The sequence below is a fragment of the Vulpes vulpes genome, chromosome 1 (genome assembly GCF_048418805.1).
Source record: "Vulpes vulpes isolate BD-2025 chromosome 1, VulVul3, whole genome shotgun sequence".
Classification (NCBI taxonomy): Eukaryota; Metazoa; Chordata; class Mammalia; order Carnivora; family Canidae; genus Vulpes; species Vulpes vulpes.
In genome coordinates, this window is record NC_132780.1 from 130,011,685 (window position 1) to 130,036,779 (window position 25,095).

The 25,095-nt window shown below is 52.3% G+C and overlaps 2 protein-coding genes across 10 annotated transcripts; one reads left to right on the top strand and one right to left on the bottom strand.

Moving 5' to 3' along the window:
* Positions 1-3,875: 3,875 nt before the first annotated feature.
* Positions 3,876-18,715, bottom strand: ABHD16A (abhydrolase domain containing 16A, phospholipase). 9 transcript variants are annotated; one of them, XR_011995495.1, is made up of 20 exons: positions 18,511-18,713; positions 17,497-17,553; positions 16,672-16,738; positions 16,352-16,438; positions 13,555-13,640; positions 11,688-11,761; positions 11,387-11,509; positions 8,670-8,784; positions 8,481-8,582; positions 7,464-7,527; positions 7,006-7,055; positions 6,511-6,634; positions 5,761-5,865; positions 5,474-5,537; positions 5,159-5,215; positions 4,940-5,012; positions 4,739-4,815; positions 4,531-4,629; positions 4,383-4,429; positions 3,876-4,207 (listed from the first exon to the last, which is right to left on the bottom strand). XR_011995495.1 is itself a non-coding variant. In XM_025990444.2 (20 exons), the coding sequence occupies exons 1-20, from the start codon at positions 18,640-18,642 to the stop codon at positions 4,124-4,126; spliced, it is 1,677 nt and encodes a 558-aa protein (XP_025846229.1). In that variant the 5' UTR covers positions 18,643-18,715; the 3' UTR covers positions 3,876-4,123. The 9 variants fall into 9 exon arrangements, 7 of the variants coding, with proteins under 7 accessions (XP_025846229.1, XP_072584004.1, XP_072584036.1 ...); XR_011995496.1 differs by having other exon boundaries at positions 4,531-4,632; XM_025990444.2 differs by having other exon boundaries at positions 4,950-5,012; positions 18,511-18,715.
* On the top strand, positions 18,641-25,062 carry LY6G6F (lymphocyte antigen 6 family member G6F). The gene is made up of 6 exons (XM_072748632.1): positions 18,641-18,740; positions 22,594-22,923; positions 23,012-23,275; positions 24,255-24,410; positions 24,608-24,674; positions 24,807-25,062. The coding sequence occupies exons 1-6, from the start codon at positions 18,641-18,643 to the stop codon at positions 24,829-24,831; spliced, it is 942 nt and encodes a 313-aa protein (XP_072604733.1). The 3' UTR covers positions 24,832-25,062.
* The last annotated feature ends 33 nt before the right edge of the window (positions 25,063-25,095 follow it).

Here is a 25,095-nt window from a genome sequence, read left to right on the forward strand (position 1 = left end):
CATTGCACAAGATCCCTGCCCTCGCAGAGCAGTCTAGTGGGGAAGACAACAAAGAATAACGGGGGGAAGGGGAGCTCCTGGGGCGTCCAACGCACTGACCAAAGGAGCGGCAAGATCATTGTTCTGTTGGCCCAAGACTGCGGAGGCGGGGAAACCGGTTAGGAAGCTATTGCAGGGTCCAGTCACAAGGTGGCGGCCTGGTCTAGCGGAGGGGAGGCAGGGGCCCCCAGAAATGAAGGACTCCGGCATCCTTAGAAGGAAGACTGGACAGATTTGGAGTTAGACTGAAAATAGAAGAGGGAAAGTCGGGATAGGCTTGCACAAGGAGGTGATTGGTGGTACCTCTTCCAAGATGGGGAAACGTGGGACAGTCAGAAATCCCAAAGCGAGGCCACCGGGTGCCCAGCGACCTCTTCAGTGCAGGGGCCTCTGGGCTCCGGGTAGCCCGCACCTCTCCCCTGCCCGCCCCACCCTCATCTCCCGCGCCCACAGGCCCGGCGCCGAGCGCTCGCCCTCCGAGCTTCACTGCACCTCAGGGCCCCCGGGAGGATGCGGGGGCGGCCCCCAGGCCGAGCTCGGGTCTCCGCCGGGTGCTGGGCAGAAACCCCGGGGAGCCCCGGCCGGCGTGGGGCCCAGGCGTGCACCCCTGACGGGCGCCCAGAACCGCGCGGCTCCCTCGGAAGGCGGCGCTGCGGCGCTACCGGGCCCGCCCGGCGGGAGCGAGCGGAGGCGGGGCGAGGCGGCCGCGCTCCTCCACCTGCCGGGTCACCGCCTGCCGCTCCAGGTCAGTCTCGGAGACTCGGGTTTGACGTTAAGGGGTGCGGAGCTATGGGAAGCGCTGGGAGTACGGGAGCGAGCCGCCCGCTCTCATGGCCAGTCTGGGGGTTCGGGCTGCGGCCCCGCGGGAGCGCTCCCTGCTCACGGTCCCGGACCAGCCAAGAGTCCGCCGGCCTCGGGGACCTGATGGGGACGACGGGAAGAGAGGGACGGAGACTCGTGCCAAGGAAGACGCACGGCAAAGAAGAAACACGAAAGGAAAGCAGCCCCTGCGCTTCCGGAGCCTTGGGATGTACGAAGTAAGAAAAGTCAAGAGTGATGAAGGCGGGGAGGAGCGCCTGGCAGCAGCTGGTAGAGGAGAATCAGCGCGGAGAATCGCTCCTCTTGGAGCGAAGGGGCCCAAGGGAGTTAGGAGGGAATTTCACAGAGTCCTCGGAACCCCTCCCTGGAACATAATCGCAGCTGAGAGTCCCAGCACTCGGGAGTTAGGGATAACTGAGCTGCGCGCCCCGAGGAGTCACCCGAGGCCGAGCGCGGAGCCGGAGGGAACACAGGGCTGGTATTCCGGGGCCGGGGGGGGGGCCTGGAGGGGGGGCCGGGGGGCGCGGCGGGGGCCGGGGGGGCTGGGGGAGGCCGGGGAGGGGCCGGGAGGGGGGGCCGGAGGGGGCCGGGAGCCGTGGCCTTCGGCCCCGCGTGGCCTCAGGGCCGTCCGTGCCGCTCCGGCCTGCTCCGGGCTGTTACCCCCGGCTCCGCGGCGGGGCGCGGCCAGTGCGCGCGCAGAGCCCCGTGTGTCGGTGGCCTCGGTGGCCTCGGTGACCCTCTCGGAGGCGGCCTTCCCGGGGTGCGGAGGCGGGGCGCTGCTGTGGTCGCCGTGGAGACGGCGGCGGGGGCCGGGCCCACGGGAGGGTGAGCCCGGGGCCGAGCGAAGGAGGTGGGGCCTGAGCACTGAAGGCCGAGGCCGGGCTGCGGCGGCGCAGCAGGGGGCGGGAGCGGCTGGAGGAGCGCTCTTTAGCCCGAATACAAATGAATGAAAACCAGGAAGGACTTGGTTCCGGAGGGAGCTGGGATGGCTTGTTGAGTGGGCGGACGGATGCAGAGGTACCTGGCCTCCCTCGTGACAGCTGGCGGGGTGGGGGCGGAGCAAATCCTCGGCCCTGACGCGGAGTCCAGAGCCCGCTCCCGCAGCTCCCGGGGCGAGCCTGGGCCTGGGAGACGGGGACGGATGGGGGACAGCCCAGCCCGGGGCCCACCATTTCCCAGGTTTCCCGCTAATTCTTCTTTGTCCCAGCCTCCCCCCTCTCTTCCAGTGTGCCCAGCTCCTCGGGTCGCCTGGCCGTCTGGGCCTTCCTTATCCCTCCCCTGTAAGGCAAGGTCCAAAGCCCCAGCAGATGTGCGGTCTGCATCTCAGCTGTTCTTTTCCGAAATCTGTATAGGGTGAGGAGTGGACAGGCAGCTGGTCCACTCTGATGGGTGTTCTGAAAACAAACACCCGATGTGAGATTTATCAGGTGGGGCGTAATTTAAGGAGGTAGACTGAGGCCCATGGGTGGAGGGGGGGTCCAGAATTCAAATGTTAAACCTCCCCTCTCCTCACCAACTTCCAATATCCAAGGGTTCCTCATGATATCCACTGTTCTTTATAGTATGTGCAGGAAGAAGGGGGAGGGGGAAGTGGTGGTAGAGGCAGGTCAACAGAGTCCAGAGTCCCTAGTAGCCTGGTCAGGGAGAGTCCTTTGTCTCCAGGGTGTGGAAGGTGGGTCCAGGAGCCCCCTATTTGCATTCAAGGAGGTGGTTAACTGAACAGACTTGTTTTCCAAGGGAATAACTACGTGTTCTGGTGGATCAGGGAGGGTGAGGTTCAGAACCATGCGGCTGGTCCTACAGCTTCATGCTCCACACTTTGCACCCTGTTCACACTGAGGACAGGGACAGAGGAATGCAGTGCCAGTATCAACTCTCCAGTATTTGCTAAAGGTAGAGCATTCTGAAGCTGTGGCCACCTCCTCTTTTAACCCCAAGTACCAGGTATCGTATCACCTGACAAGTCTCCGATCACTCTTCCAGTGAAGACTTGGAATGCCCCTGCCTAAGGAGCTGCTGAGCTGGTGTGGGCAGACAGCCTCTGCCCCAGAGACTGCAGAGAAGCCTCATGCCCTGGGGTTCCAGGAGACACTCAAGTTAGCCAGAGGCCATCTAGGACATCAGAGCATTATTACTGGCCCATGTTAAGCCTGTTCAAAACAGTAGACCAAGGGGCACATATGTGGGGGAGTTTCATCTAGAAAAGGGGTTTTCAAAGGGGAAGGTGACCAGGCAACATACAGATGGGTGGAAGTGGGGCCCATTCTGTTCCATGAAATCCAAGAATTGGAAATAGGACAGAATTAGGGGAAACCAATTTCCTCAGGTTCAACCTAAGGATTTTCTTCTGACAGCTGTCCAGAAAGGTGAAGGGTGGCTCTGAGAGAACAGAAGCTCTTGGTGCCCAGGCAGGTGGGGCACCAGGCAGGGGGTGCCAGGTCCCTGGCAGGGCCTGTTGTCAGACTGCAACCGATGTGTGAAGAGAGGTTTGATGACACTGAGGTATGCAGGGTTTGCCTGCATGAGATGTGGGGAGGGGGGTGAGGATCAGCCCACTGGGGAATAGCAAGAGCTGAGCAAGGAACCCTGCGGACACTGATGGTGAAGCCATGTGGGGTTGAATCTGGAAATCCGTAGAAGATTCTCAAGTAGGGGAAACCAGGTACTAGAAGACACTGTGTAAGTGACAAACCCATGGAGTTGTAAGCAAAGGGGGCAACCGTGAGTTCCTGGGGTGGCAGCAGGGTTACACAGGAAGGACTGTGTTGCAGCCTGGGGAGGCTGTATGTGGTGATACTACTAGACACACCAGCAAACGGGGAGGCCTGGGGACCCACCACGTGCAGACAGATCAGCTTGGGGGCTGCAGGCCTAGGGGAACAGCGAGGATGAGGAGGGTTACATTGGCTGGCTGGGGTTGGGTTGCCCAAAGCACGGCCCTCTGTGGCTTCAGCTGTCCCCACTCCCAGCTCCAGGCTCCTGTGGACATCTGGGAAGTCAAACAATTAACCAGCCTGTAGAAAAAATACCTTTTTATTAATTATTAGGAATAATCCATTCATTGAATGCAGGATGTGTACTGGGGAAGGTTAGGTACTGCCAGATGGCTGAGGGGAAACGTGCAAGAGGGCAGTGAGAAGGGGGACAGTCTCCCCCTTTCCACAAACTATAAACAGCAACACGAACACAGAGAATCACAAATAAGAGGATCCTTCCTCACATCTCCCTCCATCCCACTCTTTCAAAACAAGTGCCAGTGTGGTCGCTAGAGGTGCCAGGGCATCTGGAAGTTCTGGGCCGGGAGCGGGGTGCAATGTGTGGCCTCAAAGTTGTGCAGATGCTTCTGAGCCTGAAGAAAGAGCGCAGGATGGGGACGGGGGAGGGTGTGTAGAACATGCAGTGAGCAGCAGCCACCAATCGCCCCCGTGAAACCACCACATGTTCTCTACGAGCTGCCACTTCCAACGCTGTCCTCAAGCCCCACAGGTGCCCCCTGGCCATCCCAGCACCCCCTTCCTGCTCACCAGAAACAAGGCCAGCTGCTGTCGTCCATCTGCATTCATGTCTTCCCCTGCAGAGAGGGGTGCTCACACATGGGCTGCACATCTGGGTACTGGGCCCCCGCCCCCCGGCCCCTCCCCAAAACCCTATCCTGTCCCAGGCCCTCCTTACCCACACTCCAGGGGAAGTCAGGCCCACGCTCTGCCTGGTAGGAGCGGAGGACGGACAGGCACCAGTCCTCCTCCACCTCCCAACGGCTGAAAATCGAGGCTGCTGGCGGGGGGGTGGGGTGGGGTGGGGCAGGGAGGGAAGAGGCACTTGTCAGCCACCTGGCCTTGCCAGGGCCCCACCCAAAGGCCTCACCGCATCCTATTCGCACCTTCCTCCAGCTGTGAGGAAGCCTCCAGCCACTGCCTCACCACTTGAAGACCCTCCTCCGCCATCACACAGGGATACCTACAGGGGGGGCACCGGGACGGGAGGTCAGGACCCCGTTCTCTTCACTCCTCATCCCTAACCCTCTAACCCCCACCCCCTGCCGCAAGGCGGTGCTGGTGTCAGCACACGTGTACACACACACCCTGGCTCACCGATACTGCAGGAGCTTCAGCAGGAGGTCGTTGCCTCGGTTGGACATGATGTCCTCCGGAACCCTGGGGGTGGGAGGAATATGCACTGGAAGGGCTGGAGGTTGGGGAGGAAGGATCTGGATATCTGGGTTTCTGGCGGGCAGAGGTGGGAGGGGCAACTTCCTAGCTCTGTCTGGGATCCAGGAGGGCAGAGGCTCCTAGGCACTCACGTGGTAGTGATGATCTCATCCTTGGTTCTTCGGATCAGCAGCACAGGGCCCTGGTACCTTCAGAGGACAGCGTGGTGGGAGGGAGTGCTCAGAGAGGGACAGGTGACAAGTGGCCACCCCGCCTGTCTTGCCCCTGCCTTCCCAGCCCCTACTAAGCAGGGCCCCAGGAGCTAGCCCATCACTCAGGGGTGAAAAAATATTGAATAGGCACTGCCCAAACTCTGGTCTTACTGGATCTGCTGGAACACCTGGCAGAGCCTGTACAGTGGGGAGGCGGGAAAGGGTGTTTCAAGCTAGAGGCAGGCCTGCCCTCACCTGCACAGCTGTTCTGCGTTGTTTAGATTGAGATGCTGCCTCACAGTCCTGGTCACCAGGCCCCCTGCAGCGAGATAAAAGTGAAGGGATAACAAAGACAAAGCCCTTGCCCAACACAATGGTCCCCACTGTCCACAGAAAGAGAAAACTAAGGCCCCAGACACGGGAGCCCTCCTGCTTCTCAACAACGGTGTGACCCACTCCCCATCCATCTCCAGTCAGGATAGCTCCCAGTTCCAGCCCCCGCCTCCCCTTCCCTGGAAGGCAGGCCTGGGAGCTTCACTCACTCCAGCTATCTGGCATGACCTTCAAGGCCAAGGGCACCAGGTCATCGAAGGAGGCATCCAGGATCACGGCACTAATGTCTGGGTAGGACATGGCTGCCCACGTGGCTGGGATCAGGACAGGGAAGAAGGGTGACATCCGGGGCCTCCTGTCCACTGCCCCACCCTCGTCCCACTGACCCTGCAGGCTGACGCCATGCTCCTGACTAGGTGAGCCCCTGGTCTCCCTCAACCCCTCACTTCACTTGGCCAGGGCTCTATCTGGAGAGGATGCGCATGGGAGACAATGTGCAGGGGAAAGACTCACTTCCCTGATCCCCCTCCAGGACCCTGGTTTAGTTCTTTTAATAATGGGCATAAGAGGGGCCCCTGGGTGGCTCAGTCAGGCATCCGACTCTTGGTTTTAGCTTGGGTCATGATCTTGGGGAGTGGGCGGGGGTGAGATCAAGCCCTACGTCAGGCTCTGCACTTGGCAGGGAGTCTGCCTGGGACTCTCTCCCCTTCTCCTTCACTATCTCTCTCAAAGTAAAATCTTAAAAAAATAATAATAATAATGGGCATAAGAGTTGAAGGAAATGCAAATATACACAAACAGGATACCATCTTCTAGACCCACATAGATAACCCACCTCTATCATCTCCTCCCTTAAGCCTTGACCCCACTATCAGGCCCCTAGTGCATTTCCCTACCTCACCTGGGGGTGGGGTGGGGGTGGCGCAAATTGTGGGGGTGGTTAGGAGGTAGGCTAATACCAGTGAAGCCGCCAATGGACCAGGCATAGATGATGATGTCCTGGGGCTGGAAGCCCAGGCGGTAGATGGCAAACTGCACCACCACATCCATGGCATTGGCCTCATTCTGAGGAAATGGCACCCCCTGCAGGAGGAAGGGCAAAGGCAGGAGTGGTTCAGCACAAAGGGGGCGAGGGCCAAACACCCCCCACACACACACACCCCCCCCTTGCAAGCCTGTTGCTTGCTTGCTGTGGTGTGGACTCTTAGCTCCCCTGCAACAGCCAGGGAGTGCAGAAGAAAAGCATGGTGGGAGGGGCTGCACTCTCCAGAAAGCAGCCTGCCTGCAACTCCCCACTGCCAGAGGAGGGAACCTGGGTCCCTGTCCTTGGCACCCAGGTGACAGGTGAGTGGGAGCCCCCCAGAAATATATACCCCTTTCTCTAACTCCAGTGACTGACCAGGGAGGAGACACACCATAATTCAGGAAAAGAAAGGGATTTCAGAGGGTCTCACCGTGCTTCCAGCAAAGCCTGGATGGTTCCAGCCCAGGACTGAATATCCAGCTGCAACAGTGGGGGAAGAGCTAGGACCTCATGACCCACACCTCCCCTACTCCAGCCCAGGGGGAAAGAGCACCAGAACACTGGAGCTCTAAACACCCCAAACTCCGAGGCGAATAACCCCAAGCCTTCCCAGAATGAGGCGAGGACACCAGAGGTTCTGAGGCAGCAGAAGGGAGAGATACGTGACTGTGTAGTGGGGACAGAATGAAGGCCAACATGTTAGGGACACAGCCCAAGGGGAGGGATGTAAGGTTAGCAAAGCAAATGGGGAGTACACTCTCCCCCAAATATGAGAGTTTTAAACTTCACACAGACAAGGCGATCAGGCCCAGGGAGGTTATGGCAGTGTGGGAAGGTAGAGGCTTTCCATTCCAAAGGGCAGGACAAGAGAGCTGAGCCCAGGCCTACCTTCCAGAGGCGTAGAAATGCAGCCCACCTCATAGAAGCCTGCGTTCCCCTCACAGCAGATCACCTATGGAGGGAGGCAGGAGGAGGGCTGGGGAGGAGCCAAGCTGGGCCAGAAAATCCCCCATGTGGCTAGAGGTAGGAGCTTTATAGGGTAGAGGAATGGGCCTGTTCTCTTAAGGAGAATGGAAATTTCTCTTTTCACAAGGTTCATCAGAGAGAAGCAAAGTGGATGCAAATGCTCAGCAAACTGAGCCCTCAGAGGAGGGGGAAGTTGGTCGACCACCCAGCACAGTGTCCACTTCTCCTTGGAAGACCAGTGGGGGTTCGCTTTCAGAAATGGGGTTAGGGATACTTTTTTCCTTTCTAGTTTTTGGCTCTATCTTTTCTTTTCCCATGAGTGTTTCTTCTGTGTGGTATGCCAACTGCTTTCCATCTCTGGGCTCCAGACTTACACTATACAGTCAGATGAAACACTAATTCTATGGTACCCCAAGCCCAGAGATAGGGTGGCTTGCATGGACTCTCACAGCAGTTGGGTAGAGCCAAGACCAGAAGCCAGCTCCCTACTAGACTGCTGGCTCAGTGCTCCTTCCAGGGCTGCTTCCTGGAGGCAGGCTGCTTTGGAGACCAGGCTGCCCAGGTTCAAATCCCAGCTCTCTCATTTACTGTGTCATCTGGGAAAACGATTCTGGGCCTCAGTTTTAATATCTGTAAAATGGGCTGACATAAAAATAGTACCTATTCTACAGGGTTGTGGTGAGGATTAAATATATGCCTTCTATGTGACAAATGCTACGTGGTGACTGTCACAAGATTGTTTTTTGGTCCTTGTATGTTACCTCTTGCTTCCTCCATTTTGCTATGGCAGGGTTTTCTGTCACCAAGAGGTCTTGAGGGTGGGGCCAGGAGATGGGCTTTTCTCCAGCCGTCCTTCTTTGGGGTTGCTGGAGGACTGGGATCCCCAGAGCCTCCACTGCTCCCCTCTCCCCGACCTATGAATTCCTGGCTCCCACTCACCAGCTTCTGTCCCTGGGGCTCTGATGTCTCCCGCCGGTCCACAAACATGGTGTCAATCTCGTTGCCATCGCAGGCCAGCAGCTTTGCCCGGCGCCCATTACACTAAGTGAGGGAGATGTGAGGAGTGGGAAGTCACATCCCTGGTGGGGGGAGAAGGAGCATCGGGGCGCAAGGGCGGGGGCGCCTCACCTCTTCCACCAGCCGGGCCTGGCCCTGCAGCAGCACAGGCATGAGGGCCTTCTGGAGCAGGTACACTGAGCCGGGATACAGCATCCGGCGCCCCAAGGTGTGTGCCACCAAGTAGCTGTGGGGAACTCAAGGTTAACAAACCCTTGACCTCAGGGGGGCCCAGGGACAACCCCAGCCCTCGCACCCAGAGGTTCTGGGGCCTGATGCACCCTTGACCTTCACAGTTCTGTTTTCTTTTTAGAAGATTTAACAAAATGCTGTATGGACCAGACTAGTGTTTTCCCAACTTTTTTTTTAACTACAGCCTTTCTAAGATGCACATTTTATACTGTGGCCCAGTACACGCATTTGTACGTATAATACTGAAAATTTTAGGAAATAATATTTTCTACATAAAAGTAAAAGCAAAGTTATTAACTATGATTCTGTTAACGTATAAATACAACTTAGGGACACCTTGGGAGCACAGTCAGTTAAGCGTCTGAACTGTTGGTTTCAGCTCCAGTCCTGGGATCCCTGCATGGGGCTCCAGGCTCAGCATGGAGTCTGCTTAAGATTCTCTCTCCTCAGGACGCCTGGATGGCTCAGAGGTTAAGCATCTGCCTTCGGCTCAGGGTGTGATCCTGGGGTCCGGGGACTGAGTTCCACATCGGGCTCCCCCGCAGGGAGTCTGCTTCTCCCTCTGCCTGGGTCTCTGCCTCTCTCTTTCTGTGTCTCTCATAAATAAATAAAATCTTAAAAAAAAAAAAGATTCTCTCTCCTCCCTGTTCCTCCCCCAGACCTTTCCCTGGTGTACCCACATAAGCACCTGCTCATTCACTCTCTCTCTCAAATAAATAATCTTTTTTTTTCAAATAAATAAATAAATCTTAAACAAATGCAACTTATTAAAAGTCCCCAAGTAAATAATACTTAAATAAAGAACAGCTATAATTTATTCAATTGATTTCAAGATTCATGAATGGGTCAAGATCCATAATTTGGTTTCTGTTTTGAGATTTCTTTATTTATTTGAGAGAGGGAAAGTGGAGGGGAGGAGAGAGAGAGCAAGAGGGGGAGGAAGGGGGGCAGAGAGATTGAGAGAGAGAGAGAGAATGTGTGTGTATGCATGAACTGGGGAAGAGACAGAGGCATAGTGAAGCAGACTCCTTGTGAGCACAGAACCCAAGGTGGGGGCCCTGAGATCGTGACCTGAGCCGAGGTCAAGAGTTGGACACTTGGGGATCCCTGGGTGGCTCAGCGGTTCAGCACCTGCCTTTGGCCCAGGGCGTGATCCTGGAGACCCAGGATCGAGTCCCACTTTGGGCTCCCTGAATGGAGCCTGCTTCTCCATCTGCCTGTGTCTCTGCCTCTCTCTCTATCGAATAAATAAATAAAATCTTAAAAAAAAAAAAAAAAAAAAAAAAGAGTTGGACACTCAACCAACTGAGCCACCCAGGTGCCCCAAGATCCACAGTTTGAAAGACACCAAACTAGACTGCACACTCCACCAGGCAGAGACCTGGCTGTTCTGTTCACTGCAATATGCCTTTTATCTGCCATGTAGCCGGTGGCTAGAGCCTGATGCAGAGTAGGGGCTTAATAAATATTTACTGAACCAATGCACTAATCTAGACAGATAAGCTGAAAGACCATTTCCAGTTAATCTTGAAGTAGGATTTGTTCACAGAAAAACACTGTACTACCCCTTCAGCATCCTCTCAAAACTGCAAATCTGGCTTGCCCCTCTGACCAATCAGCATACTGTAGACACCGACCACTAAGCCCTCCCCTTTCTTCGGTATTCCAGAAACTGCGTCCCAGGCCACAGCAACAGAAAATTCCCACGACATCTGCACCACTGTAAGATACGGATGATTACTGCTGCTACTTCCAACACCATCCGTGTCCACAACTATGATTTACTTGGGCTTTGCCATATGCTCTCAGGCACCCAGGCAAGGTAGAAGGCTTTGTGAAGATGTTACCACACTTAATCTCGCCAATCCTATGAAGTGGGTTAATCATGGACACAGAGATTGGAGGTCGCTAAGGTAGGATAGCCTAGGAGCAGAGGGGCCAAGACAGTGATAGCTGCCACTAGACCCTGCTCCAGCTAAGGCTATGTGTCTCCACCACACCTCCAACCTCATTCTTCCCTCCCAGCCTGGTTAACAGAGCTTCTGTGGGGACCTGGCTGGCCCAGTTTGTAGAACATGTGACTCTTGCTCTTGGGGCCGTGAGCTCAAGGCCTATGTTTCGTGCAGAGCTTACTTAATAAATAAATTTTTAAAAACCCAAAAAAACAGTAGTAACATGAAAGAACTTTTGTGTCAGATAGAATTGTGTGAACATCCCAGTCTTTCATTCACTGTCTATGAGACTCTGGAACTCTCTGGGCCTCTTTTCTTCACCTATAAATCTAGATTAAAAACAACCACAAATATGAGCACCTGGGTAGCTCAGTGGTTGAGCATCTGCCTTTGGCTCAGGTCGTGATCCTGGGGTCCTGGGTTTGAGTGCCCGTATCAGGCTCCCTACAGGGAGCCTACTCCTCCTTCTGCCTCTATGTCTCTCATGAATAAATAAATAAAATCTTTGGAAAGAAAAAAAAACTACCACAAATAATACAAACTACGCAGCACAAGGCCCTATCTTGCAAGGGAGCACCCTGTCCTGGAATCCTCACTCCGAATCACCTCCACCCCAGCTGGCCTCTCTTCCCTGTTGCTTCCCACCTGGTGATCTGACAAGGCAGCTTCTTGACCCGGTTGAGGAGGGTGTCTGCTGTCCCCCGGTGCAGGGGCTCTGGGCGGAGCAGGGCCACACCTTGGCAAGAAGGGCCCCCTCCAGACTCTTTCCTGAGGATGGAAAGATGCAGGGGAGGACAGTTAGGAGCAGCAAGCTGAATAGCAGAGGTCTGCAGGAGAGGGGGGAAGATGCTGTCTAGGAACAAGGAGATGGCGCTGGAGAGCAGCCCCTGGGGCCAAGATGGGGACAGGACAGAGCAGGGATGGAATGAGAGAACTGGGACCTCACCGGCTGCTGGGCTCTTTCCAGTGGAAGTCGACCGGCCAGCTCTTAAAGTCAAAGTTGTAGTTGGCGAGCTGCCTCTGTGGTGGGCAAGGAGAGGTAAAGAGGGACTGAAAAGTTGGGGCAGGCCACCTACCCACCCTAATCAGCCATGGGACTGGCCCCCACACGTCATGCGGAGACAAGGAGAGGTCAACACCCCCATACTCCCTTCTCAGAGTGAAGAAAAAAATCAGCCAAGAGAGGATGCCTTTATCAGCTATCCAGCTGCTTCCAGAACACTCGTTGCTTTCCCAAAATATAAAACTGACCCACCCCCAAAAGGGATGGCTGTAGGTACTGGTGCTTCTGAGGGAGGAAGTGGGGGTCTGTTGGCTGTTCATGCCCCCCTCCCCTACTGGGTCCCTGATACAATGCTGTCCTGGAGGGCTGAGTGAGATGGATGGAGGGAAGTCATGCCTACAGTGGCTCCTTCGCATTGGGCCCACCTCTTGAATGAGGCCCTCTCTCACTGTTCCATCCTTATGGCCACCTTCCTTCCCTCAACTTCTGCAGCCAGACCATCTATGCCTCCAGTCACCCCACTGAGCCCATCCACATGCTTTGTGAGGTGGGAGCTGTGTCTTCTCTGCTGTACTCCCTCCCTCACCCTTGAAGCACCTGGCACTCTATTTTGAGAACTGTTTTTTTATTTTCCGTCACAGAAATTTTTTGACATTTTCAAAAATAACTTGACTAAGAGAGAACAATAGAAACACTGTACAAAAATGTAAATGGCAAAACAAGACAAAATGAAGAAAAGCACATTTCAGGCAGCTTTTGCTCAGACCCTGACTCAGATCCAGACCCAGCCACTTCCTTTGCTCTGTTCCTCACTTAATCTGCTTTGGTCTGTTTCCTCAGAGGTACAATAATACCACCTCATGCAATTGTTGTGAGGACTGGGAAGGGCGTATGCAAAATGCCTCAGAGGGGGCTCCCTGGGGGGCTCAGTGGTTGAGCGTCTGCCTACAGCAGGATACCCCTGCCAGGTAGGGGACTGAGTCCCTCATCAGGCTCCCTGCAGGGAGCCTGCTTCTCCCTCTGCTGGTGTCTCTGCCTCTCTCTGTGTGTCTCAGGAATAAATAAAATCTTAAAAAAAATATGCCTCAGATGGTGGTAGAGCATCATTGCATAGCTCTGCAAATGCAGCCAGAGCAGCCAGTAACATGATGATGGTGGTCACAGATCTCTGATCCCAGGAACCCCTTTGTTAACAGGAAAGAGCCTTATAGGGCCCTAAAGCCCCTTCTTTTTTTCTTAAGGATTTTATTTATTCATGAGAGACACAGAGAGAGACAGAGAGAGAGAGGCAGAGACATGGGCAGAGGGAGAAGCAGGCTCCGCACGGGAGCCCAACTGGGCCTAAAGCCCCTTCTGAAAGACAATCACACTCCAGCACCAGCTGAGCTGGCACAACTCCAAGGACACTGTGCCCTGGCTTTTCTCCCTCTAGGCACCACATTGTGCTTCCAGGCACAAGAGTGGACATACCTGTCCATCTTGTCCCATCCCTGAACAAAACTAGCATGGTGTGCGATGCACATGGCCAAAATAAACAACATTTACAGAACAGCTGCTCGGAGAGAAGACCCCCTTTTAAAACACTGTGAAATATTCTGTTAGAAGTGGTGGGGAGTAAGATTCCTTGGGTAGATGGTTTCCTCACACAGAGGAGGAGGGATATAGCAATATGCAAGCAAAAAGCCAGGGTGCTGGATGGCAAAACACACTGCCTCCCCCAGGGCAGAAGCTGGTGCCCGGTGCTCTGGGGAGGCAGCTGAGGAAGCTGCTACCAGGGCACCTGTCTGGCACCTTTCCTGGAAACGCTCACCTTGTTTTCTGCAGACTGGTTCCTATGTGTTGCCTCCAAGATAGTGATGAACTGCCGGTACTGGGGGTTGGTCCAGCGGCCAATACCTGGTAGAAAGAGGACAGGAAAGAGTGTTAGGAAAAGTGGGAAGAGCAAGCTGAGTGAGTTTCAGGAAGAGGGTTGGAGATGGGCAAGGAAAAGGCCCTGGAAAGAGAAGCAGGAGGAAAAGGAACAGATGGCCCAGGATCTGGGGAAACAGGAGAGTCGGGCTGACCCCCTTCCTCCATATCTAGCAACTGGCTTCAGACTTCTCCTATCCAGCTTCTTCAGTTTTTTTTTTTTTTTAAGATTTATTTATTTATTCATGAGAGACACAGACTGAAAGAGGCAGAGACATAGGGAGAGGGAGAAGCAGGCTTCCCATAGGGAGCCGGATGTGGGGACTGGATCCCAGATCCAGGGATCATGACTCAAACGGAAGGCAGGTGCCCAATCACTGAGGCACCCAGGCATCCCTCTTCATTTGGTTTCTTGATAGGCGATTGACTTCCCAACCTCCAGAATGTACACTTTCCCGGTCTTATTACAGCGTCATGCAACCTTACTATTCACCCTGGTGAACATGGGTTTCCCTGCCAGCATTCTCTGCTGCTCGCTTCCAGCTCTTTTCTGTATAGTCTAACTCCCGGCCATCTGGCTCCCTGGCTCCCCCTCTTGCCCCAGAATCACTTCCTCACTGACACTGAGCCCCTTCCTCCATCCCCACTCTTCCAACTGTGCCTCTCAGCACTCTTCCTCTCCCTCCAGACTCCATCCTCCTCTGCTTCCTGGGTCCATCTTTGCCACCTTTGGAGTTCCAGATTTCTCTCCCCGCCCCCCGCCCCCACCCCACCTCCCTGTTACTTCTCTGAGAGTTACTCTTCCGGAAATCACATCTGCTCTCCCTTCACTGCAAAGGAGTCTCAAGCCCTGACTTCTCTGCTTCCACTGATCTGATAGGTATCACTCACATGCCAGGCACCATTCTGACACGGAGACAGTAGGAAATGAGACACACAGGCTCCAGCCCTGAGAGCTGGTACTTTGGCTGGGGGTGGGGTGGGGCTGGAGAAAGAGAAGAAGCAAGTACACAAGAACTTTTCAGGGAGGGGTAAGTGCTATAAAGAAAATAAAACCAGAATGAACTAGAAGGCTAGTATCTATCATCAGGAGTAGAGACCCCAGACAGTACTGCGAACAAAGCAACGAGCAAAATGAATTGTATGGAATGATGCCGTTTGTGCCAAAAATGTAAAACTCACAAAGGAAAGGCGATATATTATTTATACTTCCCATACGTCATAGATTCTAAAATGTCTATTTTGTTTACATTTGAAAACTGAAATCGGAATGCATTTTACAATTCATAACAGCTTAGATTTGGTAAGACAAGGCATATCTTTCATAAGAGTATACAAATGTGGACCAGGAAAGAAACTACGCCAAGTGGCAATGGTTAGTTCTGGGAAAAGAGGAACACGGGACTGGGGAAGATTCCAATGGGAATGTCAACTCTGAATGCAATGCTTCAGTATTTTATTGATAAAAGGCATTTGAAGCAATATCACAGAACACAAGCATTTCAGTTCTTTATGATACTGTATTTAATTTCTGTACCCAAACTAAAAATAAATAAAATTTAAAAGTAAGGCAAAACTGGGACGCCTAAGTGGCTTAGTGGTTGAGCATCTGCTTTTGGCTCAGGCTGTGATCCCTCAGTTCTGGGATCGAGTCCCACATCCAGCTCTTTGCGTGGAGCCTGCTTCTCCCTCTGCCTGTGTCTCTGCTTCTCTCTCTCTGTCATGAATAAATAAGTAAAAATCTTAAAAAAAAAAAAAAAAGTAAGGCAAAACTGAGGAGTGGGAGCTACTTTTAGATCGGGCACTCAGGGAAGGCCTCGCTGAGGGGGGAGCCCAGAGCATGGGGGATCAGGAGGCAGAACACCGCAGGCAGAAGGTCCGCACCCCTGACCACTGCCACCACCCACCCACCCGCCCTCTAGACAGGCATCCCCTCGCCCAGTTTTTGTCACGTGCACTCGCCAAGGGGCAATGATTTGAACCATCTCTTTTTAAATCATGAGCTATAACATACACACCTGCAACACAGTTTAAAAGATACAAAGCAAACATTCATGTGACCATCACGCAAGTCAAGGAAGCGAACATGGTCACTTCCCCCCATGCAGCCCTGACCGTCCCTCTCCCAGGTTATCACTCCCCTGACTTTCAAGATAGTCACGCCTGTATTCTGCTACCGACATATGCATCCCTTGTGAACTTTATGTGAGTGGGAACAAACCACATACGTTTTCTGGAAGTCTGCTCCTTGCATTCAACCTTACAATTGTGAGACCCGTCCTTGCTGCTGAGCGTAGTTTAAATTCGCTCATTTGCATGCTGAGCGTAGTTTAAATTCGCTCATTTGCATGCTGTCGTGTTGTGTTGTGTTGTGTTGTGTTGTGTTGCACAACTAGACCTCTAACGTATCCATCCTACTATTTGTGGCCATGGACTTGTTTCCAGTTTCAGATTATGACAGACATCTACATGGACATGTATGGAATCATTGTAGGGTATATGCATCTTCTTCAGATAACAGCAGTTTTCTGCCAATGAGTGTTTTTTCATACTTACAACCAAGCCCTTTAAGGAAAAGATCACGTCTTCACCATTCCCAATTATTCCCTTTCAGGGCCCAAACCATATATTTGCAAAATTACTTAATAAATATTTACCCCGGGAAAGATAGATCCAAGCCAGGCTCCCTCTGGACCTACCTCGGAGACAGGCCACGCCTGCCAAGAGTAGTAGCAATGTCCCCGCATAGTGAGAAAATGGCACCACTTTGGACAAGCTCAAGTAACCTGGGAGGGGAGAGGCATTATGTGAGAAATTTCCCCACTGCCCCTTGGCATCTCTTCCCAGGTCAGGCCCAATCTCCGCCCCATACTCTCTCTTTGGGACATCCATGCCCTTGGAGGAAGAAGATGCCTGATGGAAGAGGAAAGCCAAGCCATCTCCGTAGGTCCCCTTTCCTCTTTGGAGAGGTTGGCTCATCTGCCAACAACCTGCCCACCACCTCTGAAGCCACACTGACCTTTCCTGTATAAGTAGAAGAAGGCGAAGGGAGAGGAGTAATAAGAGATGGACCAGAAGACTGAAGCCTGCAGCAGAGAGACAGGGACAAGCAATCAGTACACATGCACACACATGCACATATGTGCACACATGCACATGTACATGCACACACACACACACACAAGTCTGCCATTTCCAGGCCTAGGCTCTGAGCAAAGTGGAGGACCTGAGGGAGATCAATCACATCAAGTACCTATTCTGTGGATGACACAGTAGGTGCTTAATATCTGCTGAAAGGCAATGTATCAGAGCAGAAAGGAGGCTGGGGAAATTAGGTACAGGTTCTGTTTTCTTCCTCTTATCTCCAGACATAATCTCATCGCTTTTAAAGGCCAGTTTCTTTTTCTACTCAAGTCAATCAAACCTTTCCAATCAGCCCTGCTCAGCACAGCGCCTGGCCTGGTCTCCAAGAGATGCACAAACGTCACCATAGGAACCCTGCCAGAGAAAACAGCTGTCTTTGCAGCCAAGGAGGTTAGTTGCCAGTAGCCAGGGAGGACAGGTCACTGGGGACCACAGGACTCAGCACTTGCAGATGGTCCCAAGGGGAAACACATTCTCCTCAGGGCTCAGACTGCCCCAGAGAAAGCAGTGCACACACCAAGGGGGAGTGCCAAGTATGGGTGCTTGAGAGTGGGTGCATGTGGTTGGAGAGGTCGGCAGCAGAGGCTGGAGCATTCCGCACCCCAGGGGCGCTGCCTTCTCCCATGCTAGGGAGGAGAAAGTTCCGAGGGCAACTGGGTGGGAAAAGACACAGTAGTCCCAGACGCGAGGGCAGACATACCAGTGCCAGGATGCTGTCAGCATGCTTCTCCAAGGCACGGGGTTGATAGTACGTATCCTGCCAAAACAGATGGCGGAGTCAAGGACCATGTCCACTGACCAGTCCTTCGCCTTCCCTTTTGAAAGCCCTGACGTTGTGTCCTCTGGTTCTAGCCTCTGAAGCTGTCCCTCCTGCAACATTCCTGGCTCCCAAAGAAGTCCCTCTTACTAACCCCTCCTCCAAGCCTGATTTCCTACCCCAGACCATGAAAACATAGGAGGCCGGACTTGGGAGCACAATTGAAAGCCTCACCGAAGGATTTGTGTTCCTTTTTCACAACCCAGTTTCAAATGGGCCGTGGGCAGGTGCAAATGGGGAGAGGAGTGAGAGAAGAAAGGAAAGACACAATGACAACTTTAAGAGGGAAAGAAGATCAGAAATAACAGGGTGATTAAGAAAGCGAATGTGGCAGAGGGCGGGCCGTCCCGGAGGGCAATAAACAGTTTGAGACTCCCCGTGAAAAGGTAGAGAGCCTATAGGGACACAGCCGCCCACCACCCAGCTTTCCCTAACGTGACCACCCTGGGGTCTCCAAGGCTGGTTGGGCGGTTGGGTGGGAGGCCGCGCGTACGGGATACGTCGAAGTCATCTAACTTCACGGGCAGTGTGGAAGGCAGATAAAACCGAACTGGGGAGGGCACCGAGTCAGAAGAAATCACCCGCTGGAATTGGCTCAGGGTCTCTTCCGGGACTCAGGCAACTGGGAGTAGCACGAACCACGACAGACGGGGTGGGGGCCGCGAGAGGGAAAGCGAGGAGCGCTGGTGGGAACCGGAAAGCGGTGGCGAAGAGCGACAGAGGAGGCCGGCGACCCGCGGGCGTGACTTTAACCCAGGAGGCGCAAGGAGCACTCCCAGACACCTGGCTCGACAAGCAGGCTCCCCCGATTTCCAATAATGGGCGCTTCCGGGGCGCAGAGGCCGCGAAGGGGACTGGGCCGTACCATGTTTCCGACCCGGGGAGAACTCGACTCACCCAGGAGCTGGAAGGGGGGGCAGTGACTGAAGTTGGAGTCTCGGGGACGCCGGACGGGGCCCTTTCCGAGTCCCTCTCCCGGTAGATTTTGTAGAGCCGGGGGCCTAGGACGCAGCTCAGCAGCTTCGCCATGGCCCCCGCTCCCGCCGCTGCTCTCCCAGCAGCAAGTCCCCCTTCCGACCCCGCCCTTCCCCGGCCTCGAAGGTATTGCGTGCCCTTGACGTCAGCACGTACCGGCTCCGCCTCGAGGCCGGTAGAGACATTTTCCGCGCTGCTTGAGACGGATTTCGCACAGTTGGACCTACGGGTAGAGCCGTGGTCAGAAATTAGTTGGAGGCGTTTGGAACGCGCAGAGGTAGGGGATTATCAGGATTAAGTCACTTTTTCCGATCCCTTAATATTGGCAGGCTCTCGAACGACAACAGGAACAAGGGATAAGATACAACAAAAAGAAAAGGTGTCTAGGAACACATCTAACCAAAGAAATGCAAGATTTTATGAAGAAAATTACAGAAGTTTTTGAAAGAGGTGACCAAAGGCTTGAATAAATATAGAGCTACATCGCAGTCATGGATAGGAGGACTAAGTATTATCAGGGTGTGTAAAATACCGGTTTAAAAAAAAAAAAAAAAAGGAGGAATTCTTGCTCCTAAGCGCAGACGAATCTCGAATGTAATGTTTAGTGGGAAAAAGAAAGCCACAGATTGATTACACACAACCATCACGATACCACTGTATAACGTTTGAAAAGAAAATTTAATGATCAAGTGAAAGTTGAAGAGCAAATTTAGAATAGTGTAACACAGCATAGAGGATCTTTGAAATGGTAATACTTTTTTAAAGATTTTATTTATTTATTCATGAAAGACACAGAGAGAGAGGCAGAGACACAGGCAGAGGGAGAAGCAGGCTCCGTGCAGGGCCGGACGTGGGACTCGATGCTGGGACTCCAGGATCACGCCCTGGGCCAAAGGCAGATGCTCAACCACTGAGCCACCAAGGATCCCAGTAACACATTTAATAGATATTCAGGTTTGGTTTATTTTCCTTTGTACCTTACACCTACATGATATATAAATTCTTTCGCTTCTTATTGCAGTGAACACATATACAGAAAAGTGCACCTTTTGAATATATCCATGTAATCAGCATCCAGATCAAGAATACATTATACCACATCTACAGGATCCTCCCCAAATCACTACCTCCCCCGCCAAGGGGTAACCACTATCTTAGTTTCTAACCTCATAGATTAGATTTGACTAATTTTGTACTTTATGTAAATGGAATCATGCAAATGATGCCCTTTGTTTCTTGCTTCTTTTACTCATGTTACATTCGATATCGTCCTTGGTATGCATGGAATATTTCATCAAAAACCATTTAGAGGGCTGCCCAGGTGGCTTGGCGGTTTAGCGCCGCGTCAGCCCAGGGCCTGATCCTGGAGACCTGGGATGGAGTCCTGGAGTCCATGGAGTCCCATGTCGGGCTCCCTGCATGGAGCCTGCTTCTCCTTCAGCCTGTGACTCTGCCTCTCTCTCTCTCTCTCTGTCTTTCATGAATAAATAAATAAAATCTTTAAAAAAAACTTTTAGAATTTTTAAAAAACACGAATTCAAAGAGATACATGCACCCCTCTATAGCAGCATTATTTACAATAGCCAAGATATGGAAGTGGCCCACGTGTCCATTGATTGATGACTGGAGAAAGAAAATGATATATGGGGCACTTGGGTGGCTCAGTCCATTAAGCATCTGCCTTTGGCTCATGTTATGATCCCAGGGTCTGCGGATTGAGCATCTCATCTGGCTCCCTGCTCCATGGGGAGCCTGCTTCTCCCTCTCCCGCTGCCTGCTGCTACCCCTGCTTATGGGTAAAATCTTAAAAAAAAAAAAAAAAAGATGTGGGGGCAGCCTGGGCGGCTCAGCAGTTTAGCACCTGCCTTCAGTCCAGGGCATGATCCTGGAGACCCAGGATCGAGTACCACATCAGGCTCCCTGCATGGAGCCTGCTTCTCCCTCTGCCTTGTGTGTGCCTCTCTCTCTCTCTCTGTGTCTCTCACGAATAAATACATAAAATGTTTTTTAAAAAGATGCGATATATGTATATACATAATGAAATATTATGCAGCCATTAAAAAGAATGAGATCTTGCCACTTGCAATGACATGGATGGAGCTAGAGAGTATAATGCTAAGCAAAATAAGTCAGCCAGAAAAAGACAAATACCAGATGATCTCACTCATATATGGAATTTAAGAAACAAATGAGCAAAGGGAAAAAGAGAGAGAGAAATCAAGAAACAGACCCTTAATTACAGAGAACAAACTGATGGTTACCAGAGTAGGGGGGCATGGGTGAAAAAGGTGATGAGAATTAAGGAGGGCACTTGTTATGATGAGCCCTGGGTGATATACAGAAGTGCTGAACCAGGACACCTTAGTGGCTCATCGGTTGAGCACCTGCCTTTGGCTCAGGGCATGATCCTGGATTCCCAGGTTTGAGTCCCTCTGCCTGTGTCTCTGCCTCTCTCTCTCTCTTTCTTTTGTGTCTCTCATTGATAAATAAATAAAATCTTTAAAAAATAACCTTTAAAAATAAATAGCACATTAAAAACTATCACAGCTCTATGAAGATCTGCTTTGAGAATCCTGCCTGGAGTAAAGGGATTTGGTGAGTTCTCCAGGCCTCTGTTATCCTTTTCCTTTAGTAGCAACACACTCACCAGGGGCTCAGAAGAGGTTTGGTGGGCCAGGCAGCCACAGGGAAAGTCATTCTAAATTATTTATGGAGTATTGACAAAGCGTGCAGTCTTGTGCTGGGTTCTGTGGAGACCAACATGAAGACTCAGCTTCTTCACTTGTTATCATCTCTTGTAGGGTGGAGGAGAGAGCACAGAATATACTTCCAGACTGCATATAGGTGGATAGCTGTGCCCTCTTCTGAGCAGGCTTTTTATTTTTTTTTTAATATTTTATTTATTTATTTATTCATGAGAGACAGAGAGAGAGAGAGAGAGAGAGGCAGAGACACAGGCAGAGGGAGAAGCAGGCTCCACGCAGGGTGCTTGACATGGGACTCGATCCTGGGTCTCCAGGATCAGGCCCTGGGCTGAAGGCGGCGCTAAACCACTGAGCCACCCGGGCTGCCTGAGCAGGCTTTTTATCATGAAGTCTTTGATCTGTGTCCTTCAGCTGATATAGAGTCAGAATTGTGAAGAGATCATCTTCAGAACAGCCTGGACTGGGTCTTTTCTCTCGTGGGACTGCAAGGTGCTTGTCACTTTTTCCCTAGTAGACATGAAGCTGGGCTTTATCTCTCCAGCATTTCCATCCCCTCAGTGGCCCATGTCACTCTAGACCAGGGAGCATGGAACTTTATCTGGCTTCTATTTCTTCCGTGGGGCACCAGGCTCTGGGGAGGAGAACTTAGCAGGCTCTCCCCATGGCAGTCTTATTCCTCCTCCTTCTGTTCCCATGTGGGCCCCTCTGGGCTGCTGCAGGTAAGAAACAGGAGGTGGGGGAGTCTTCAATGATTTTAAAATTGTAAGGAACTACTAATGTTTCTCCTTAGGGGCCTGGGGAAGGCATCTGACTCAAGAAGATAGATTTACCCCAGCTGACTCCCCGCCCTCAGACTCTAATTCTGGGGAAGACCCAGAGACCATAAGGGTCCAGGTCATGTACAGTTTCTTTTTTGTTTGTTTGTTTTATATTTAATTTGTTTTGTGTTGTTTTGTAGAGTCTATTTTTTTCCTTTGGTTATATAGTTTCCTTTAGAAAATAAGAATAGATGAGAAAATGTGTCCAGAAAAGGAGAAATGAGAGAGAAGGGGCCTTTGCCAACCATTCCAACCTTTTTTGTCCTCTTGTCTTCAGATTCCCTCACCCACTGGAGGAGAGAGGAGGAATACCCTACTGTCTCCTCCCCTCCTCACTTTTTGTAGCTGTCACTTGAGAAATGTGCTCATAGCCAGACCCACGCTGGGAGACCCCAAAAGAGGCAGAAATGGGGGGTTGGAGGTCAACTGGGAGCTGTTGATCTGATGGAGGTTTCTGGCCTCATACAACTCTTTCCCCACAGACAACATCCAAGCCATCTATGTAGCCTTGGGAGAGGCAGTGGAGGTCCCATGTCCCTTACCACCCCGCCTGAGTGGAGACGAACTCCTGTCCTGGTTCCACAGCCCCGCAGCAGGCTCCTCCACCACGCTGGTAGTTCAAGTCCAAGTGGCCAGGCCAGCCCCAGACCCCGGGAAGCCCATAAGGGCATCTAGGCTGAAACTGCTGGGGAACTATTCGCTGTGGCTGGAAGGATCCAAGGAGGGAGATGCTGGTCGGTACTGGTGTGCCGTGCTGGGTCAGCACTACAACTACCAGAACTGGAGGGTATATGATGTCTCCATACTCAGAGGTGAGCAAAGGCATGCAGCTCAGGGGCCATGGGGGGTGGGGAGACAGGAAGTCCAGCAAAGAACTAAGAGGTCCCTCTCTCCCCACAGGATCCCAGCTATCCGCAAGGGCTGCAGATGGATCCCCCTGCTCTGTCCTCTTATGCTCTGTGGCCCCTGCCAGACGCCTAGACTCTGTGACCTGGCTAGAGGGAAGTGGTCCTGTGAGGGGCCATGTACAATCATTTTGGGGTGATGGGGCAACCCTGCTCTTGGTGTGTCCTGGGGAGGGGCTCTCTGAGTCCAGGGAACACAGACCAAGAATCATTCGCTGTCTCATGCCTCATAACAAAGGGGTCAGCTTTAGCCTGGCAGGTAAACTGAGGGAGAATAAGGGAGAAGATATGGCCTCTGGCACATTCTGGGCCTGCTGGCTAGGGGAAAAGGATGTGACTTTGTAATCAGTCAGATTTGGGTCAGGGATGATTTCTGGTGGAGCAGACTGTCACCTATAGGGAAAGGGCTTTTGTCCTCATTGACTAACTCCCCTAACAGAGAGGGGTTGCATAAGCCAATTCTCTGGTGGAATAGACCATTGGCCAAGAGGAATGGGAAGACTTCTGGTGGAATATACCATTACTTAGAAATAGGGCAATCTATGGCTTTTGTGAAATATCTCATAGCAGAGAGGAAGAAGAGAATTATTGACGGTCGAATTAACTGTCTTTTGAAGAAAAGATATATACGGTGTTGTTATAATGGCCTACTGAGAGTGAAAATAGAAGGAGAAAAAATATATAATTGTTTTACAACTAGAAGTCTGTCATACACAGAAAGAATGCTATTGGATGTTGAATAACTCATTGATAAGGCATGAGGGAGGGGCAAGTGGCCATTATTTTGGTAACCAAAGGCCAATTAATGGGCAGTGACTGGGTCTTATTTCCTTCTATACCTACAGCACCTAAGATGGTGCCTGGCCTTTGGCAGGCACTCAGGGAATGCTTATGGAGTAGATGAGTGAAAGAATGAATGAATGGAAGACACTTTACTTTTTCCTGAAAGTTTGGGTGACTGTTAAGGATATGAGGAAAGATTGCAGTTATGGCTGACTGTCTCCTCTGGAGTTAGCTGTCCAGATGTGGGTGGGGGTAGATTGCTATTCCCTGCCAATGGTGGTTGATGGGGTCAGCATGAGTGGCTTAAAAATGGGCAAAGTGGGTTGGTGGAAATTGGGGACAAAGAAGCTTATGAAGTCTTCTGGTGGGAAGAGCCCACCTGACTATGTGGGGAAGCCTCTCTTTGGGGAACAGGAATAGACTCCTTACCACTTCCCTCCTTATCCCTATTCTAGCCTCCACAGATGTCTCTCCTGCCCTCTGTGCCCTTTCCACGGGCTGGGATGTGTCCTGGATCCTGATGCTGTTGCTCACGGCAGGTCAGGGATTCACCATCCTGGCCCTCAGCATCATGCTCTGCAGACAGAGGGCCCAGGGTGCTCAGTGCAAAGGTAAGACCCTCTCTGCCAGAGGGAAGAAGAGAACATGTGGGTATGAGGCAGAGGTTTGGGCTCACATCTTGCCTCTATGCCCTATCTTCTCTTGGGGAGGAGGTTAGTGTAAGGACTATAGCTCTGAGTTATCTGGTGATTTCTCTGAGTTATCTGGTGATTTCTCTGCTGCACCCCATATGGCTCCTTCTTCCCAGATGCTTCGATTCCTCAGTTCAAGCCTGAAATCCAGGTCTATGAGAATATCCATTTGGCCCAACTCAGGTGAGGAACTCAAGGGGGTGAAGATTTAAATCCCAGAGGAAACTGGGGCCAGGGGGTATGGGGTCTGGGTTCCTGAGGAAGTGGAGAATGGAAGTACGCTTAGTCTGTCGTTGTGCTTCACAAACCCCACAGCCCACCTGCCCCCAAGATCAGATGATCTCCATGACATCTGCCGGAAGTGTGACCTGCTGTCTCTCCCACCATCTGGCACCTGAAGGATTCGCCTGAAAACCTTGGCAAGAGGGGAAGGGCTGAGAGTGCTACTTCACAGTGCAGCTCGGTCTCCAGCAGTCAAGCTTGGGGGTGGGGGGATGCGTGCACACATGTGCGCATTGCGGGGGAGGGTGCACTGAAGGAAAGTAGAAGCATTATTCTGTGATATTACCTGCAAGAAGGTGTGGTCTCCTGTTCCATAGCAGCC

What these genes read in the sequence shown, in the direction of transcription:
- LY6G6F (XM_072748632.1), top strand. Translation starts at nt 18,641, where the DNA reads ATGGCCCCCGCTCCCGCCGCTGCTCTCCCAGCAGCAAGTCCCCCTTCC. An exon ending in CGTGCCCTTGACGTCAGCAC is followed by an intron (nt 18,741 to 22,593) that starts GTACCGGCTCCG and finishes CTTTCCCCACAG; the next exon opens with ACAACATCCAAGCCATCTAT. An exon ending in ATCCATTTGGCCCAACTCAG is followed by an intron (nt 24,675 to 24,806) that starts GTGAGGAACTCA and finishes CAAACCCCACAG; the next exon opens with CCCACCTGCCCCCAAGATCA.
- ABHD16A (XM_072727903.1), bottom strand. Translation starts at nt 18,642, where the DNA reads ATGGCGAAGCTGCTGAGCTGCGTCCTAGGCCCCCGGCTCTACAAAATC. An exon ending in CAGGCTTTGCTGGAAGCACG is followed by an intron (nt 6,635 to 7,005) that starts GTGAGACCCTCT and finishes TTCCTCCTGCAG; the next exon opens with GGGGTGCCATTTCCTCAGAA. An exon ending in GGTCATGCCAGATAGCTGGA is followed by an intron (nt 5,538 to 5,760) that starts GTGAGTGAAGCT and finishes ATCTCGCTGCAG; the next exon opens with GGGGCCTGGTGACCAGGACT.